We start from the raw sequence: 20649 nt of genomic DNA on the forward strand, positions 1-20649 counted from the left end.
CCTAGTGTAAAGGTTCCGATCTTAGTTTGTTACCCCGATTTTGTTTTTTCGTCCATGGATTTATGAGTTTTGAACAACGGTATACTACTGTTGCCTTTATTTACTGGTTTGAAAAGACGGAAAAGATCTACATCACAAATAATACTGACTAGTTTGTATATTAATATTAATTTGTCAAGTGCATTATCTCTTAAACATTTATGAAAATTAACTGGCAGTGAAAAAAAGAAAAGTTCTAATGTAACATGTGTAATGTAACTCTAGTGGATGATGAAGATGTGAAAGAAGATCATCAAAAATCCCTGAGGGCGATCTAGATTTAGGAGACTTTTTTACATTAGGCCGCTGGTAATGTTCTTTGTAAGTCATTTGAAGGGAATATTGTTTATAAAGTAAGGTGAGAAGATACCCTCCTTTTCTTTTAAAGTTATCAAAGGTACCAGGAATATAACTTTTACGCCAGACGCGCATTTTGTGTACATAAGACTCATCAATGATGCTCAGATCAAAAACGTTGTAAAGCCAAACAAGTACAAACTTGAAGAGCATTGTGGACCCAAAATTCCAAAAAGTTTTACCAAATACGGCTAAGGTAATCTTTTCCTGGGATAGAAAATCCCAAGTTTTGAAAAAAATAAAAAGTTTTGTAACAGACAATTTCTAAAAATATCCATATAATTGATATTTTATGGGATTCCGTTTTGTTTTAGTTGTCTGTGTAAAGTTTCGTAGATTTGATTATCTTGTGTCGTTTTTTTCTCCATGGCAGTGTCAGTTTACCTTCGACATATGGTTTTAATATCACTTTTGTATTGTCTTCCCATATTTTACACGCTCTCATGATAGACACTGTGTTATCAAACGGCACTGAATCAATTAAATACCAAACCTTTCTGGACATCGGGTTCTGTCATTTTAATACTTTTTACCTATTGCTTTTATATGACCTTCAACCAGAAAACGAACCAACCGTATTTCTCTATAGGTGACTAATGGAAAAAACGTGATAAAAAAAACCTGCAGCTTATTTATAGTCTGCAACAAGCAAATTGGCTTACATTTTAAAAAGAGGGAAAACAAAAACAAAAAACAAACAGCAATTGTTTTATTAAAACAAAGTGTAAATAGGGTACCATTAAGTTAAATAAACAAACTCGAATGATCCGTACGAAAACAATAAAATCAAAGCCAAATGCTTTGAATTTGCTTTGAATGGTGCGTTCGATTATTTTCTTTCTTTTTGTCTATGAGTTTTATGTTTAACAGTCGTATAACCATAGTTGCCTCTTATGTACATAACTCAATCAATCATACTTATGATTAATCTTTTTAAAGCCAATTATGCCTGAAAAAATTGAAAAGTCAGATTGAGTCAAAATTTACCAAATTTATAGGCTAGGAGTTCATACAAAGTCTACACCATAAAAAAAAAAATGTTCTTACGCTGGTTGAAATCAGTTCATTTTCGCAGGCCATTGTACTCAGTAATTTATTTGCAAGTCATTTGAAAATAAGAGAATACAAAATAAGCTTGTATTTGTTTACGATTTATTTTTCTATGAACTCTTGTTTCCTTTAAAGGGATATATAAATTTCATTGTTTTGCGAAAATATCAAATAGAAATGCATTTGTTTCCTCATTAACGACCAGAAGACGATCTTTATGTTTGTCATAGTGTAGGACCCTGGAACTTTTTAATCCATCAACATTTGTTAGTAACACTTTTTTATCCTGACCATCTGGAGATAATACTACAACAATTTTCAACTGGTAGCAAACAACATATACAAATCCCCGTACATCGACCGCTATTCCCATGGCTTATTCAAAACAGTCTCGTCTGTAAATGTCCATAATATTTGACCTTCCATATCACAGCATGTCACAACATTTTCGTCGCGGTCAGTGTAATAGAGTGTGTTGTTGAAAACTGCAATGTATTCAAATTTTAAATCAGCTTTGACAATGGTTGACACTTTATAGTTGTCCAGACATATCTTCTTTATACCTTCTTTGTTTATGTAGTACAGTATTCAGTTACTGATGTATGCAAGTCCATGACATGCATTCTTTGTGGTGATTGTTTTTTGTTCTTGTTGTGGTTTACTAATCTCAACAATGTCTATCTCTTTAATACCAAATCCATGTGAAATGGCTAGTTTGTTATTGTTATTGATACATGTTATATCCACTCAATAAGTGTGAGACTTCTTTAGGATATCAAACAAATATGTCCCATCAGTATCAAAAATAACTGCGTGTCCATCCGTGATACAATTACTAAAAGCATATCGTTATCAGTTTGTTTTTGACTTTTGAGTTTAAATATCCTTTTAGTATCGTTTACCTCTCTTCTACCTTCAGTGAACCGTTAGATATAAGACATTATCAAAAGTTGGAATAATTTTCTGGAAGGGTTAACATGACAATTTACAATCGTACTTAGATATAAGTTGATTTGACTGCAGCCTCCTGCTGAGCCAACCTAAGCCAAAGGTTTTGACCGAACTAAAAAGGACTGAGGACTTACTGACAAAAATGCTCATATATTGACGAAATAAGAATGCCCATATCGTTCACCTCTCTTTTACTTTCAGTGAACCGTTAGATATAGGACAGTATAAAATAGTGCTATGACGTCTGAAGGGCTTATATGACAATTACTAATCGTACTAAGATATCAGTTGATTTGCCTGTTACCTCAGGCTGACTCTACCTAACCCAAAGGTTTTGCCTGAACTAATAGGGACTGACAGACGTCCTGACAGAAAGGCTCATATATTGACAAAATAATACTGCCCTTATCGTTCACCTCTCTTAAAAGTTTAGTGAACCGTTATATATAGTACAATAACAAAAAATAGAATAATGTCTGAAAATTTTACATGACAATTATCAACCGTACTAAGATATAAGTTGATTTGCTTGTTACCTCAGACTGACTCTACCTAACCCAAAGGTTTTGCCCGAACTAAGAGAGACTGACAGACTTACTGAAAGACAGACTAATAGGTTGATCAAATAAGGATGCAACACTCTTGATCAAGGGACATACACACTGATGATATAAAAACGTATATGCTTATTCAAATTGTTTCTAAGAGGCAAATTACATAGAATAGAATTGATTATTTGACTTCGTAGTCTATAATTTAAAAAAAAACGTTAACTTTAGAAAGGAACAACAGTTGGCAAGAGATTTAAGAAAGTTACTTTGTTGCGTGTAGGCTATAGTTACAAGCTAAATTAATTATTAATTTTGAGAGCGAAAATTAATGTTGTCCTCAATGTCTTGCTGTCCGACGTAGTGTATCGTCTGTTGGAAATTTTATTTATCGAGGAACTTTCAAGTATTATACTGTTAACAAAGGAAAATTTAGCCACTCATCAAAAAGAATGCGTTATAAATATTTCGTCTTACAATTGAATTTTGTACTCTTTTAAGGTGTTTATCCTTCTTATTTTTCTCATCTTTGATTGCTTTTAAATCTATAATGGTAGGGGTCACTTCCTATATACAAAATGATAGAAAGTGCCGTTGGAATAGGTCACTTTTGTTAACCTGTAAAAATGTGAATTGGTAGGGAAAACTATCATACATATATGATAAGATCAATAGAGATTCTTCGTTTTCATCTATCATCTTTCTTGGTGTTTCCGGCTGCCTCTATATCATACAATGTTCTCTCTTTTGACACGTTGGTTATCAACTCTTACATAACACACCACGAACTCAAAACAATATTGGAGAAAGTTAACATTTTGTCATACCCAATATATGAAAAGATATACAATTTTATATAAAAAGGTTGGGTTGTCAGAACAGCAATACCCTTGCAAATATGTATTGAAGTGCCCCTACCGGCCAGAACTTATATCGATTAAAAACTTATATATTAAGTTCAATGGGAATAATAAAGACTAAGAAACTATGGAAACAGTATATGCTTAATAGTATTTAGAATCTAAGCACATTGTTAAAAAGATTATTATTTTTTTTAAATTAAGCTGTTTTCTAAACTCCAAGGATAAGAAATATTCGTCTATTGGAATAACGGCTACATACTCTTCTACGGACAGGTTGTCTGAAAGAAAAACATATGATATAACAACTAATGTAAATTAGTTGGTATAATTAAATCGAAATGAAATGTTCAACAATGCTTCATCAATATAGTTAAATTTACATTGTGTGGTACACAATACTTGTTCTAGTCAAGGATATACAATGTTTTGTCTGAATCATGCAGACAAATGTAGAACATTAAATACCATGATCAATATGACGGTGTCATATGTTGGGTAAGAATAGATTACTCTGCAGTTGAAATTCCTATCATCCCTTTTGTTAATTTGGGTTTTTTTGAAGGGGGTGGTGGTGGTGGGTTAGGGTGATGAACAGTCATTTGTGGTGTTGATAGACTGAGTCTTTTGTTGCTTTTGATGTTATTTTGCTAGTTTACTGTCGACTTATTGACAGCTTTTGGAATAAGGGAATTTCCATTTAAACTATTTATTGTAATATTCACTGATTCAAAATACAAAATACGAAAGCTCGTAAAGTTTAAATCATATACATATTTAATTGTCAAATGTTAGTTTCTTACTTGTGATTTCAAACTGTTGAATGAATGTTCTATGAATGTTTCGCGTTTCGCAGATATGTACTATTGTAAGTTTTTTTATTAGCTCATTATACCCCAATACCCAATCGATCCAAGACTTTATAAATCATAAGTAAGATAGTGTAACCCGTTTTAACATTCTTTACGATTTTCTTACTTCGTTTAAAATTCTTTCTTTTGGCAAAAAGGCAAAACAATATTACAACGAGATTGATGATTGGTTTTGCACGTATTTGTAACTAAATGTCTACGAGTGATCTTGCTGTATCATGTCCAATATGATACAAAAGATATATTTGAAATTTCAGAAACTTCAATTGAAGATGGGTACAATCGTAAGATTTACATTAGCTTATTATATCGAATTGATTTATTTATCTTTTAAAATAAAGAAAATTAGTAAGATATTGTAACTGGTTGTAACATTCTTTAAGGTTGTCTTACTTTGTTTAAAATAATTTCTTTTGCAAAAAAGCAAACCATATACATGTACTAGTAACAATGAGATTGATCGTTGGTTGTACAAGTGATCTTGCTTCAGCATTTCAAATATGATACAAAATATATGTAATATTTTCAGAAAATCCAAAAGGAATGGTCATACTAACCCTTGGAAATTCGCAAACAAATCGATTTTCATCATCACAGTCTTCACCTTCCCATTCCCACTGACCTGGATCAGAGTCAAATTTCAAGGTGACACAGTCCTCCCCGATATCACCGTCTTCGTCTACTGTAAAAAAAACATCAGTATTTTAGGTTAGATGGGTTTCTTTCGCCATCTTGGATTGTTAGTTGTAGAAAATCTTGCAAAATTTGAATAGGAATGGAAATAAATTATGTAAATTGTCTTTTGAAAGAACAAGCTGATAGACTTTTCAAACAACAATAAACAACAATAATTTGCTAGATAGTGATCAGTGTGAACATTGTGTGTATTTTCCCCCTAAAAAAATACTAATTACCCATTGCAGCCTACAAACTGATTTTCCCTCGCAACCCACACGTTCATTTGTAATTCCTAAGTTCGTTAACCTGTTCGTTGGGTTGTTTTTGTTATCCTTTATATCTTTTTGCTATCTTTTGGAATCTATTGACATTTACAGCATTCGATTATCTCAGTAAAACTATCAAGGCTCAGGACGATTTAAGAAAATTTGAGAATTGAAATAAGGAATATGTCAAAGAAACAACAACCCAACCGAGGAGCAGATTACAGCCAAAATACTGTATACTTTGAAGACTAAATGTTGACTTTGTTGTGTTCATTGTTTTTGTGTAAATTGGTCATTGTTTCTTTGACATGTATATTTCGTTTTTTTCATAAATATTAAAGTACTTTTTAGACTTATAGGAAAAATAATTGACTGATCGGACTGATCTGACGGATAGGACCGATCGACCTTGATAACGGATTGAACTTGAATACGTCACATGATAAACTAATACAAGTTACGGAATCTTAGTTTCGTTTAATTTAATTAAAATGGCGACTCGTGAAAATCGAACGTTCAATGATACGTTTTGTTTATTGATTATTTAGCAAAGTTTTATGAACTGAAATAAAAAAAATATGTACAGATAAAAACCTGAATTAAAATATCTTCATTAAAGAATAGTCTTTTTCGTTTTATATAGGTATTATATTTTCAAACCCAGCGAGTTTTAAAACGGTGTCTACATCGCGATTTTGATTTTATCATTTTACAAACATACTCGGGGGAAAAACAAAATGAAAGGATCGGTTATTGCAATTTGTAGTCTATTTTTTTCAATATTTTGAATTTTTGTATCCTTATCATCATACAATTCTTTTAAAAAAAACTTATCATAATCACGGACTTTTTATATTCCTGTCACAATCCAAGCCGTTAAAATAACAAATCACAAAAATAAATGCTGTTTTTTTAACAAGAAATATGAACAATTTCAAACAATGCAAACAACATTACATTATACTTTTCTGATAGTCCTTTGTTTACCTTTATAAAAAATAACTACCCCTTAACAACAAAAAGTACAAAAATCCAATGGTGGTTACCATGAATATATACCTTAAAAAGAAAGAAATAAAATAGTATCATTTCTGATAAAAGGAAGAATAATTTGGGTTATTTTAAACAAGGACGTATAACTAATATACGTCCTTGTTTTAAAAAATGCAAATAAAATTTTAGTATGATTTCTGATCATTTCTCTGACATTCTTTGCATTTCATTAGAAAAACCTATTCTAAACTATAAAATGTACAAAATTCAATTGCGGTTAATAATTTTCAGTAAAACTAAGAAATATTTGCATATAAAAGCAAAGCGTACACAAATTTAATATCTTTTTCATTAAAGTAAGCATATTTTATGAAGAACAGCCCATCCTGATGTACAAAAAGTACTGAAATCATATGACGGTTAATAATTTGCATTAAAATAAATCAATAGCTGCATTCTTATTCCACAAAAATAAAGTTTAAGTATTTTAATTTCCATGATATCTCAATTCTGATTAGAATACTTGTCTCAAGATAGTAAAAATAACTGATTACAAATAAAATAGTATCATTTTTAATAAAAGGAACATTGATTTGGGTTATTTTAAACAATGCCAATAAAATTTAAGTATGATTTCTCTGACATTATTTGAATTTCTTGAACAAAAACTATTCTAAACTATAAAAAGTACAAAAATTCAATGGCGGTCAATAATTTTCAGTAAAATGAAGAAATATTTGCATTTTAGGCAACGCATAAAATTTAATATCTTTTTCCTTAAAGTAAGCATATTTCATGAAGAACAGCCCATCCTAATGAACAAAAAGTACTGAAATCATATGACGGTTAAAAATGTGTATCAAAATAAATCAATAGCTGCATTCTTATTCCACAAAAATAAAAGTTTAAATATTTTAATACTCATGATATCTCAATACGATAAGAATACTTGTCTCAAGATAGAAAAAAATATCTGATTTCAAATAAAATAGTATCATTTTTAAAAAAAGGAAGAATAATTTGGTTTATTTTAAACAATGTGAATAAAATTTTAGTATGATTTCTCTGACATTCTATGACATTCATTAAAAAAACCTATTCTAAACTATAAAAAGTACAAAATTCAATGTCGGTCAATAATTTTCAGTAAAATGAAGAAATATTTGCATTTAAGGCAACGCATACAAGAATTTAATATCTTTTTCATTAAAGTAAGCATATTTCATGAAGAATAGCCAATCCGGATGAACAAAAAATACTGAAATCATATGACGATTAAAAATTTGTATCAAAATAAATCAAAAGCTGCATTCTTATTCCACAAAAATAAAGTTTAAGTATTTTAATTCCCATAATATCTCAATTCTGATAAGAATACTTGTCTCAAGACGGTTAAATTTACTGATTTCAAATAAAATAGTATCATTTTTAATAAAAGGAAGAATCATTTGGGTTATTTTAAACAATGCGAATAAAATTTTAATTTGATTTCTCTGACATTCTTTAAATTTTATTAAAAAAACCTATTCTAAACTATAAAAGATACAAAATTCAATGATGGTCAAAAATTTTCAGTAAAATGAAAAAATATTTGCATTTAAGGCAACCCATACAAAAATTTAATATCTTTTTCCTTAAAGTAAGCATATTTTATGAAGAACAGCCAATCCTGATGTACAAAAAGTACTGAAATCATATGACGGTTAATAATTTGTATCAAAATAAATCAATACATTTTTGTAGCTGCATTCTTATTCCACAAAAAAAAAGTTTAAGTATTTTAGTTCTCATTATATCTCAAATCTGATTAGAATACATGTCTCGAGATGGTTAAAAAAACTGATTTCAAATAAAATTGTATCATTTTTAATAAAAGGAAGAATAATTTGGTTTGTTTTAAACAATCCGAATAAAATTTTAGTATGATTTATCTGACATTATTTGAATTTCTTGAACAAAAACTATTCTAAACTATAAAAAGTACAAAAATTCAATGGCGGTCAATAATTTTCAGTAAAATGAAAAAATATTTGCATTTTAGGCAACGCATACAAGAATTTAATATCTTTTTCCTTAAAGTAAGCATATTTCATGAAGAACAGCCAATCCTAATGAAAAAAAGTACTGAAATCATATGACGGTTAAAAATTTGTATCAAAATAAATCAATAGCTACATTCTTATTCCACAAAAATAAAAGTTTAAGTATTTTAATACTCATGATATCTCAATTCCGATAAGAATACTTGTCTCAAGATAGAAAAAAAATAACTGATTTCAAATAAAATAGTATCATTTTTAATAATAGGAAGAATAATTTGGGTTATTTTAAACAATGCGAATAAAATTATAGTATGATTTCTCTGATATTCTTTAAATTTCATTAAAAAAAAAACCTATTCTAAACTATAAAGGATACAAAATTCAATGATGGTCAATAATTTTCAGTAAAATGAAGAAATATTTGCATTTAAGGCAACCCATACAAAAATTAAATATCTTTTTCCTTAAAGTAAGCATATTTTATGAAGAACAGCCAATCCTGATGTACAAAAAGTACTGAAATCATATGACGGTTAATAATTTGTATCAAAATAAATCAATACATTTTTGTAGCTGCATTCTTATTCCACAAAAAAAAAGTTTAAGTATTTTAATTCTCATTATATCTCAATTCTGATAAGAATACTTGGCTCAAGATAGAAAAAAATAACTGATTTCAAATAAAATAGTATCATTTTTAATAAAAGGAAGAATAATTATGGTTATTTTAAACAATGCAAATAAAATTTTAATTTGATTTCTCTGACATTCTTTAAATTTCATTAAAAAAAAATATTCTAAACTATGAAAGATACAAAATTCAATGATGGTCAATAATTTTTAGTAAAATGAAGAAATATTTGTATTTAATGCAACCCATGAAAAAATTAAATATCTTTTTCATTAAAGTAAGCATACTTTATGAAGAATAGCCAATCCTGATGTACAAAAAGTACTGAAATCATATGACGGTTAATAATGTGTATCAAAATAAATCAATAGCTGCATTCTTATTCCACAAAAATAAAAGTTAAGTATTTTAATTCTCATTATATCTCAATTCTGAGTTTATTAGTTTAAAGGGAATGAAACTAGTTCCAGTAATCAAACGCATAAGACCAGGACAGCCGGAATCATTAAAAGGATTACATGTAGCTAGAATAAATAAAGAGCTGAAAACTGAAAATTTGAACATGGAGGAGATAGCGCAACATGTAAAGATGCTTACTGGGGAGGACTTGGATGAAATTTGCCAGTTGTCTGGGAGAAGTGATGACGATGTGGGTGAGGCCAGGTGGATCCTCCACTCACTGATTATATATGCAAATGAGTTTGGACAGCCGAAGGGTCAAGATCTGCAGGTTTCGGAAGGAGACCCTGTGAGTTATTTATTTTTTCTATTTTTAATATTCCCCAGCGCGGTTTTTTACTTGCATTTTATATTCCCGGGTTACAGCTAATTTCCTAATGCATGTGAAGCAGGACTTTGTTTGGCTTGCTTGCTTTGTGTGTATAATTGTTTATACAAGCTTTGTAAATAAGATTCGCATCTTTAAATAATATATACAGGCATAGTTAAATCGTATATATCATATTTGAATTTAATTGGGGGTTATCCTTAAGATTGTACAATATAAAAACAAGGCGAACAAGCTAACCAAGGTTTTGATTTGGATGCATTGGGAAATTGGCTGTAATCATTCGTGTTTATTTATATTAAAAAAAAAATAGATCAATAGATGCTTTGTAATAGTTTTTCCAGATTATATATAAAACTAAAGTATTTATGACATTTTAGAAACACACAGCTGAAATTAATTACTAATCAATACACGAAGATTAATTTAATGGTTGAATAAGAATGAATCAACAAAAGGTCACGTGTACTTTTACACAGGAAACAATAATAAAGGTGATAAATAAAGCTACCCAACTTATATGCTATTATATTGACTTTATTAGAATAAAATGAATGAAAGTTTTGAGCTTGAAATAGAATATATGTAATTTTTATTGAAATATAATGTTATCATTATTCAAATGGTTTTTTACATGAATGTTTTATAGGCTCCAATACAAAGTACTTCTGATATGGACACTCAACCAAAGGCTGGAAAAAGAAAACCCGACTTGTCCACTGAGAGTGATACCTTAGAGGATAGGATAGCTTCCTTGGAAAAAAAGACCAAAGTTGAAATGATAACAGAGCTGAAGGACAAGGTGAGGACATTATGCTTGCAGCAGAGTCCAAGCGACTCTCTAATTCTGTTAACGTTAGATGAACTTGCAAAATTTTCCAAAAAATTAGATCACGATGATGTGGACGTTTATGAAGAGCTGGCTAGGCAGGCAAACAGGCACTACTCCAAACTGGATATTTCTAGTTTGTGCCTATCATTTTTAGGTGGGAAAGCCGTTGATACGATAACGAAGGCTATTTCTAAATGTTTGAAAGAGAAACAATCGGAGAACAAAAATGATGGTACCACTGTTCAGGGTAGTGATAATGCTCCAAAGCGGGAGGAATTTGTACCCACAATTCCCAAACCCGCTTATGTATTCCATGTATCAGCCAAATTATCTACCTCAAGGTGCGCAACCGTATGGTTATTTAACAGCCGGGGGTTACAGGAATACAAGGCCCATGGGGCTATGTTTGGATTCCGTCCTAGAGACGCTTGTCACTTTTGTGAAAGTACTACACATCAGATAAAGGACTGTGAAAAGATGAAAGCGGCCAAAGGAAAATGAATGATAAATTTAATTTGTTGAAAACTATTTATCTTTTGTAATAAAACAAAATAATGTAGCAGAAATATTTGCATAGTGTTTTTATTCTATTTATTTGCTATTTGGTTTTCAAACCAAACACGCTACTGTATGGTAATTTGAGAATTTCTTTGTCTACCAGGGGCGTAGCTAGAAAGAAACAATGTGGAAGCAACTACCGCCGAGCGGAGCGAGGCGAAAAAATTTTGGGACCCTTTTACGCAGAAAAATGTTTTTTTTTCGGTTTTCGGTTAAAGGACAGTTGAAAGAGGAGCTACATGAAGATAGGACTTATTAACAATTTATGAATGTAAAACTATTAATAAAGCTTCTGAATAGAGTAAATCATGGTTAATTGAAAACATAAACTACACATAATTTTCTGATACAGAATTTACTCAAAATTGTCCAAAGTCTAGACAGAAACGAACTTCTCTATTACTTTGTCAATATTAACACTGAAACGCCGATGAACATGCAGTAATGCTAGCGATGATAACCAGTAGTTGTGCATTGTTGATCGTACATTTGATTTCAACAGACTAGTACACTGATATATATCTCCACGGTAGCACTTGCGAGATGTTATAAACCATGCAACGTACGTATTCGCCATCGAGCGACCTCCCAATTGAATTCGTTAAAACTACATACCAGGTCAGTTTGGTGTGTCTCAGACAATGTTGAGATTTGCTAGTTTGTTATATTTCCTACAACACGAAGAAGCAGATACGGCACAAAGAAGCGATTTTCTGTTAATACCAGACATGACTACACTCTCCAGTTCCATTATCATATGGTCTATAAACGCAAATTATAACGAGACTTTCCAATACTGTTTTGGCGTGTTTGCAGGGTGATTGGCTCTGGTAGTCTGTTGAACACATCGCCGTGTCATATTTTCAACGATATCGAAGGGTTCTGATAAATCTAATGCCGATTGCATGGTAAATCTCATTCCAAACAGATAAACCGTACTCTGTAAAATGTGGTCCGAAATTACATGTCTTAGACTGAGTATAACAAATTCAAATCTTGTAATGAGATACAAGTAATACTGTCCGATTTTGTCATGAACTCCAATAGAACTTATATTTTGAAACCAAATGCCGTTATTTAATGACATTTCATCAATTAAAAAAGTGACAACATATGTGTTCCCTTTAAACATTTAATTTATAAATGTTTATTTTGCAATTTTATTTTGCATGCCAAATCGATGTGCACGCAACTGCGTGTTGGCGTATAGGTAGCTACGCGCCTGTCTACAGTCCAAGGGGCACTGATCCCCTAGTGGTTTTTCCACGCGGGTTGTAGGTGAAGGAATTCTTCCTTTGAGTGTAATTTATGTTGGTTTTTCATTTAAATCAAAGTAGTTTCTTTGTTATCTACAGGGAACTACGGATACAACTATTGGGGATTCTTTTGTACAAATCCCAGAGTGGGAGTTAGAAAGTGGATTTGATCCTTTGAATGTAACAGTAAGGGAAAAACCAGCATGGCTAACACTTAAAGGCAGAGTTCCTTCGCTTATAAACCTCAGTCCACGTGCGGAAGAGGTCTATCATGATAATGTTTTGTTTGATATAGACTCTTTACAATTACGTGACCCTGATAAATTTGTCTCTGGACAGTTACATAATTGTGTATCAGAATGGAGGCTTATTCTTGATGAAAATGCACATCAAGACGTGGTGAAATGGCTTGAAGATGGAGTTGATGTTGCAGAGTTTTTTCGACGTTTTAAGGGAAACTTTAAGGGAAGAAATTATGACTCTGAAATACCCCCTAGAAATTATTTTCAGAATGCAGCTATTTGTAAAAAATACTCTGCTTTTATATCAAAAGAATTGTGCGAGAGAATTTCAACTGGGTACATCAAACTTTTGGGAAGGGTAGGTGAATGTCAACCCCCTAAAGTTATTATGCCGTTAACTGTAGAACCAAGTAAACCACGGTTATGCCATGACGAAAGATATCTTAATTTATGGGTCAAAGATTTACCTTTTCATTTGGAGAATTTGAAAGATGTTCATAGGTTGGTTCAAGAGAATGCTTTGATGATAACATGTGATGAAAAGTCAGGCTATGACCATGTCAATTTGCAAGAATCATCTCAGACATATTTTGGTATTCAATTTGGTGGTATTTATATGACATATACTACTCTACCGTTTGGATGGAAAGCGTCGCCGTTTATCTACCAATCGATAGGAATTTGCTTAACCTCTTATTTAAGACAGCTAGACGTCAAAAATACATTGTATATCGACGATAGGTTTGTTGTTACAGGTGGAAGTAAGAATACCGATGATGCTATGCTTGAAGCAAGTAAAATAACCTATATGGCGTTGCAGTTGCTGACAAGGCTAGGTTATACACTGTCTCTTAGTAAATGTTCACTGATACCTGGCACATGTAAGAAATTTCTTGTTTTTTTAGTTGACTCTGTTAAACAGGCGAACATACTTTCTGATGATAAGAAACTGAAATTTATTGATTTGAGGAAATCTATACTTTTAATGGATGAGGTTGACTTGAGGACACTGCAAAGATGTTGTGGTAAATGTATTTCTTTGACATTGGCTGTTCCAGGGTGCAAATTGTTTTGTAGGGAAGTGAATGCTGCAATATCTACTTGTGTTAAAAACAGTAGAAAGGTTAAGGTATTAGGACCTTTGAGGGATGAACTAATGCATTGGCGTTTTCTTGATACTTGGACTGGATATTCCAAATGGAGGTCTGAATTTCAAAAGGTGATTGAGTTGTCGACTGATTCCTCTGGTTTCAGGTATGGCGCTTCAGTGAAGCTTGAGGCGAGTACAATGACATTGGGAGACTATTGGGATACAAATGACTGTAGGCGAATTCATGAGAAAGAGGCTGATGCTGTCCTTAAGGTCAAGGAACAATAAATGGGCTATGTCGCAGATTTTGCTCAAATTTTGCATACAATCTTGGCTCGGTGAACTACAACTGACAATCGAAAAAATAATGCATTTATCTCTTTTATTATTTGAAATATTGCAGATTGATTTCTTTAATATGGGTGAATATTTGTATAGAAAGCACATACAATCAGCGAAAGAACATACAATTTTTTTCTTAAAATCACCAAATCTTTTATTCTACTCCATAGATTTTTCTATAAAAACTGTATGTTGTTGACACATAAAATTCCGTTATAATGATGCAAAATAAAGATAGGGTCACCTCGTTTTTTGTCTTATAATCATTTTTCCACCTTGTTGGTAGTGAAAAACGTCAAAAATCAACGTTTTACGGCCTGCAACACGGTGACGTTACGGTTATTTCGACGTTTTATAGGATTTTTTCACAAAGAACACAACATTGAATGATGTATACCGTAAAAACGAAGTCGGTGACCCTATCTTTATTTTGCATCATTATAACGGTAATTTATGTATCAACAACATATAGTTTTTAAAGAAAAATCTATGGAGTAGAATAAGAGATTTGACGATTTTAAGACAAATTAAAGAAGGTTTTATGCCGATTTTATGTGCTTTCTATACAAATGCTCACCAATTTTGTAAGAATTAAATCAGTAATATTTTAAATGATAAATGAGATAAATGCATTATTTTTTCGATTTTTAGTTGGAGTTCATCGAGCTACAGTTGTATGCAAAATTTTACTCAAATCTGTGACATAGCCCATTTACTGTAACTTGACCTTAAGTCGTTACAGTCTTTAGACAGTTCTTTACAAGATTCTAGGGTAGATTTGTTTACAGACAACATGGCTGTTATAGCGGCATGGGAAAACCAAGGTTGCAAGTCTAGAGCTTTAAGTTGCATCATGAAAGAAATATTTAGCCATGTGTCAACTTATAACATTGATTTACATTTGAAATATGTCCCTTCATGTTTAAACGAAGCGGATGCCCCATCAAGATTAACTAATACCGCGGATTCAATGTTAAGTGAGGAGTCATGGTTACTGGTAGAGTCTTTGTATGGTCCCCATTCAGTTGACCTAATGTCTTTGGATTCTAATGTCATGAAGTCATCTACAGGTGTTCCACTGAAACATTTTACGCCATGGCCTTCCCCATGTTCCGCAGGAGTTAATTTGTTCTCACAGAACCTGAGGAGTGAGCAAAATCCGTATGTTTACCCACCTCTCGTACTTGTATTTCCAGTATTGAGTCTGTTGCGAGAGCAGGGCATTTCTTGTACAATTATTGTCCCCGAAATGCTACCTTTACCGATATGGTGGCCAATTTTGAAATATTACTCCATGGAATCGGTATGCCTTAGTATTAAGGGTGACAAAGGTGTAGTCAAGACGCCCTCAAAACGTGGCTTTATTCTAGATAAAGTGGGATTAAGGTGGTTATTGTTTGCATTTAGGATCTTATTTTCACGAAGCTAGAGTATCTACTGTTTTATATATAGTAAATATTCCAATGGTATGTTGTAGGGTGCTGACATTATTATAGACTGGCAAGCAATAAATGATCGGACAACAGATTTGGATGAAAGGATGACTTCTTCTTCCGACTATAAAAGAAAGAACAGTTTGTTTGAAACTTTTCTTTGTTTTCTTGAAAAATCACCTAAAAAGCCTTCGCTAGCGACATGTGGACCAAATGATGTAAGAATTTTTTTGGTTTGGAAGGATAAGTTTGGAAAAACTACTGTCCATGATATTAACTGTCAATATTTGGGATTAAAGGGTATGTTTGAGTGTTCTTGTCCTAACCGATTAGCTTCGGCAACAGTAGAAGGTCTCATTAACCAATTGGTAAATTTATTTGATGATAAAGGGTTGGGTAGAACTTGGTGTGATGTGGAAAGAAAAGGAAATCCGGCAGTTTCACCTGTAATCAAAGAGTATCTAAAATTGGTGCAAGTTGGACAAGCTAAGGCGCATATTCTACCCAAACAGGCGAAGCCTATATGTTTGACAAAGATTAGATCTATTAGTGCTTTTATTTCTCGGGAACTTCAAAAAGACGGTTCTAAGCTTAAGGAAAAATTTGTCCTTTACAGAGATCAAGCTTGGTTTAAGTTGCAGTATTCTGCTGGCGATAGAGCAAGTGATCTCTCTATAGTTGTTGCACAAGAGGTGAAGTTTCTTAAAGACGGTTCAGGGTTTGTTTTCCAGCATACGTTTGGTAAAACTCTCCGAGGTAAAAAGGGTAGGAGTAACTCGTTCGTCATCAAGAGATGCGATGACAATGTAGTTTGCCCGGTAAAAGGATTGTTGGATTTTGTTCAATTTGCCCACTCGTGTAATGTGGATTTGACAAAAGGCTACTTGTTTAGGGTAGTTTCAGAAAGTGGTAGGGTGTTGGAGAAACCAGTTAGTTATTCTGTGGTATATGAGAGATTACGATACTATCTGTCGACTCTGGGTATATATGAAGGGGAAACGCCTCATAGTTTCCGGTCTGGTTGTACTGTTACTATGGCTTTGTCTGACTCAGCTAGCAATGTTGACGAGGTGATGAATCACGTTGGGTGGTTCGGTAAGGCAAGTGCGGAATATTATGGTCGTGTAAATACACTGATTGATTCTGAAATTGTGGCTTCGAATCTTGCGTCGTCTGTTAGCCAAGCCGAAAATATTGAACTACAATATAGAGAGAAGGCAGATTTTTCCGGGCTAAAAAGGGTTTTTTAAATGACAATCTTTATGGTTATAGTTTAGGATTTCATACAATTTGTATTTTGTTGTGTACCTATGATATATAGAATTAATGCTTATATATGTTGAACTTAATGTTGGTCTTGTAATTGATGGCAATTAAAAGATTTAAGTTCATAAAGATTTTTTGTTTTGAGTATTAGGAATAAAAGTGTTATTATTTATGTGATTGCGAAGTATTTTCCTAACTCTTTGGTGATTTACCACGTATGATTTTGTAAATTGCAGAGTTATCTCCCCACAACTTAACATGGACTGAATGCTAGAAGATATTAAATAATGAGGATATGGGTATAGCCTCATTGGTCAATTTACCTAGCGGAAGTACATGTACATGGTCATTCTTTCAATATCCACGTTTACGGTAGTTGGCCGTAAGAATACGGTTCGGCAATAGTGTTAACCATTTTCCATATTGGTGGTATTTCAAAAGATATTCTTTTGCTAGTCTAAGCTGGGTGTTATTTGTATTTTTAAAGAAGTACCCCCCCCTTCCCAAACCCTTGTCTATATGTTTGCTATCATCTAGTATTCGGTTTCACATTGCAGAGTTTTCTCCCCATAACTTAACATGGACTGAATGCTAGAAGATATTAAACAATGAGGATATGGGTATTGAACAATAATTGAATGATAGACGCAGATTCTACAAGAAAGAAGTTAAATCAATTGCCACAGACCATATGACTGTTTCATATCAAGGTCATTATGTGTAAATATCTAATTACAACCTATAGAGATGATGGTGATATTTATTTTTTCTACCAATATTGTTTTGACCCCCCTTTTTCCACCCACTGCTTCATTGAAACTATGACCAAATTAGGAGAATCGATATACCTAATCATAATCATATCAAATTGCCCTTGTAGAAATTCATCATCTGCTTTAAAAGTATGTCCCTTCTATTGCTGTCTTTTCTAAATTATAATCCTGGTACTTTTGATAACTATTCGACATGACCCCCAAATATATCACAGTATTTGCAGCTCTACCAGATGAGGCAGTGAAGCATTTCATCATCTCCTTTTTGATTAATATCCCTATTAAACACTTGATTTTATTCTTATTTATCTGAAAGGTTGTTTAAGATGAAATCGACCTAAAAAAACATATGTACAAGAACAGATGATATTGTTGATTAACATCAAGATTATTTGGTATCAAACTTTTTAAGGAAGATCATAGATAAATATTTCCTGAGATAAAATTTTCTTATACTGTGCTAAAATGAAGATTTTACTATGCTCTTTAAAAAAAATATAATTAAAAGGATTGGTCATTGTGCTGTTTTTCAAGCTATGAGTCGTTGAAAGTTACCTGAACTTGCTTAGAACGACCATGAAAAACACACATTTTTGTGCGTAAAAAGAAAACTATGAAATAAATTGTGAGAAGATAGGTTTTATAATAAGTTTCACGAAATCAAAAAGAAAAAATGGTGTCACCACCGAAGCTATCAGTCCAGTATTTGTTTTCTTTAAGAGATATCTCCCCTGAAATGGCTCAGTTAAACAATTGATTCTAACACACAATGTTTGGTATATGCTTAAATATTTTGGAAAGTGCAAAAAATCAGCAAGTTTTCTTCATATAAAAAAACAGTCTAACCAATGAAATTGCACATCTGTCTACAAATTTGCATATTTTGGCAAATAAATAGATTGATTGTGTACTTCAATAGTACAATTCAAGATGGTGGTATACTATGAATCTACCTTAAGAGTTTTTCAAATGCAATATTTTACATTATTTTTCAAAATTTATCTTTAAAGCAGAAAAATCAAACCTTCACCAAGAATATCACGTTAATGTGACTTTTTATTCGTACTCAAAGGTCAAAGACAATAAGTCCAAAAATAAATAAAGCTTAAATGTCAAGCTGGAATATGTTTGAATGTCTAGAAAATGATAGGAGAATGCTTCACCAACACAGAGTATAAAAAACAGCAGTTTCATATTATTTTTTTTCGGTACCATGACTTTGTCCGTTCTACATATCAGTTAATATCGTTTTTTATTCTTAGGCTTTGTTATATGAGGTAATGTGACATATTAAACGTTAAACGTTGAAATGACATGTATTCTAAATGAAAAATTCTACAACCCTTTGCATCCCTAATAAAATAGCGGAGTGGTTTAGTGAAAAATTGTAACTTTGAAGATAGAAAGGTTATTGCATATCACATGAAAGTCAATAAAGCTTTGACTTCACATACCATAGTAACATTGTATGTCTCAAAAAATGGGCAAAAGAGATCATTAAGGGAAAAAAAATTGTCTTAGAAAGTATAGTTGTTTGATATCAAATAAAATATCATCAAGTTAACACTACAAATATCATAATTTCGATTTCAAACATTAAAGCAGATAGTGTCGTTACGTTGATAAAAGGAAAGATGAAGATAGTATTCTTGTCGTATATCAAATGAAAGGAGGTAAAGAGTACATAAAAAAATATCCGACTGTATTAAGGGAAAACCCTTTTAATTGATAAATAATAAATTGGGTAGTTGTTTTCTTGGTTCGTTTTTTCTTAACATTTTTTTTATCTTTACTGGTAGTGAGGCCAAATGATATTTTCACATCATTTGACGTTCGTCGTCGTCCGTCTAACGTCGTCGTAAACTTTTACCTAAAATTCTCTCCTCTGAAACTACTGAGGCAAACATTAACAAAACTTTGCAACAATTATCATCAGGTGATTTAGTGAAAAGTGTCACATAACTCCGACTACCAAACAAGATAAACGACATGGCTAAAAATAGATAATCGGGGTAAAGTGCATATGTGTCTTTAAAACTGTAATATGAATGTTTTGTATATTTTTTTGAGAACTGATATAGGAAGAGAAAATTTAACAAGGGCAAAACTGTTAAGAATATTGAGATCTACCTGCTGTTAATTTACGTGAAAACTGTCAGACGAATTTTAAGAGTATTGTTCTTAAGCCTAAATTTTACCTTGTTTTTCATTCAAACTTATTATTTTTAATACAATAGAAAAAGAAGTTCAAATCAAACACACATATCAGAAAGATTATATATCTAAGAAAGTCAACCTGGCGACTTTGTCAGACGACTCCTTATTGGCCTTTTAAGACGATTTTTTCATATCTTACTACTTTTATAAATATCTTATAAAAATCTTCTCTGAAACCATTGTTCAAAATTTGTCCAAAGTTTCTCACAATCATCATTGTGGTCCCTTATTCAAAGATCGCACAATGGCCAGACGACTCCTTTTTTGGAGTAATTGCTTTTTGATTACAATGGTAACACATATCATACATTATCAAAAGATCCACAAACATTCATATTTTCATCTGAGACAGTCTGTCTGATAACTGGTTGATAGTTGTCTGATGTAATATTTTCTTTTCTATTTCTGTAACGAAATATGCCAACTTCCTTAATCTGAAAACGATATTTCATGTTATACATGCATCATACGTGTTAAAACTCAATTTTTATACCTACAGCTGTAGTTCTTCATGGTACATGTCTTAGTACAGCATAAGTATATATTTAGTTCGTCCTTGTATATAA

At 31.9% G+C, this 20649-nt stretch overlaps 2 protein-coding genes across 2 annotated transcripts in view; both read left to right on the plus strand.

Moving 5' to 3' along the window:
• Positions 1 to 15823, plus strand: part of LOC134697906 (uncharacterized) — a 37554-nt gene extending 21731 nt beyond the window's left edge. Inside the window, exons 6-9 of the mRNA XM_063560193.1 lie at positions 9724 to 10035; positions 10724 to 10876; positions 12820 to 14325; positions 15128 to 15823. Of these exons, the coding sequence (XP_063416263.1) occupies positions 9724 to 10035; positions 10724 to 10876; positions 12820 to 14325; positions 15128 to 15823 (2667 nt within the window). The remainder of the gene's footprint in view (positions 1 to 9723; positions 10036 to 10723; positions 10877 to 12819; positions 14326 to 15127) is intronic.
• Positions 15824 to 15934: 111 nt separating this feature from the next.
• LOC134697907 (uncharacterized) lies at positions 15935 to 17077 on the plus strand. Its single transcript, XM_063560194.1, has one exon. The coding sequence runs from the start codon at positions 15935 to 15937 to the stop codon at positions 17075 to 17077; it is 1143 nt and encodes a 380-aa protein (XP_063416264.1).
• Positions 17078 to 20649: the final 3572 nt, after the last annotated feature.

The sequence above is a fragment of the Mytilus trossulus genome, chromosome 14 (assembly GCF_036588685.1).
Source record: "Mytilus trossulus isolate FHL-02 chromosome 14, PNRI_Mtr1.1.1.hap1, whole genome shotgun sequence".
Taxonomy (NCBI): Eukaryota; Metazoa; Mollusca; class Bivalvia; order Mytilida; family Mytilidae; genus Mytilus; species Mytilus trossulus.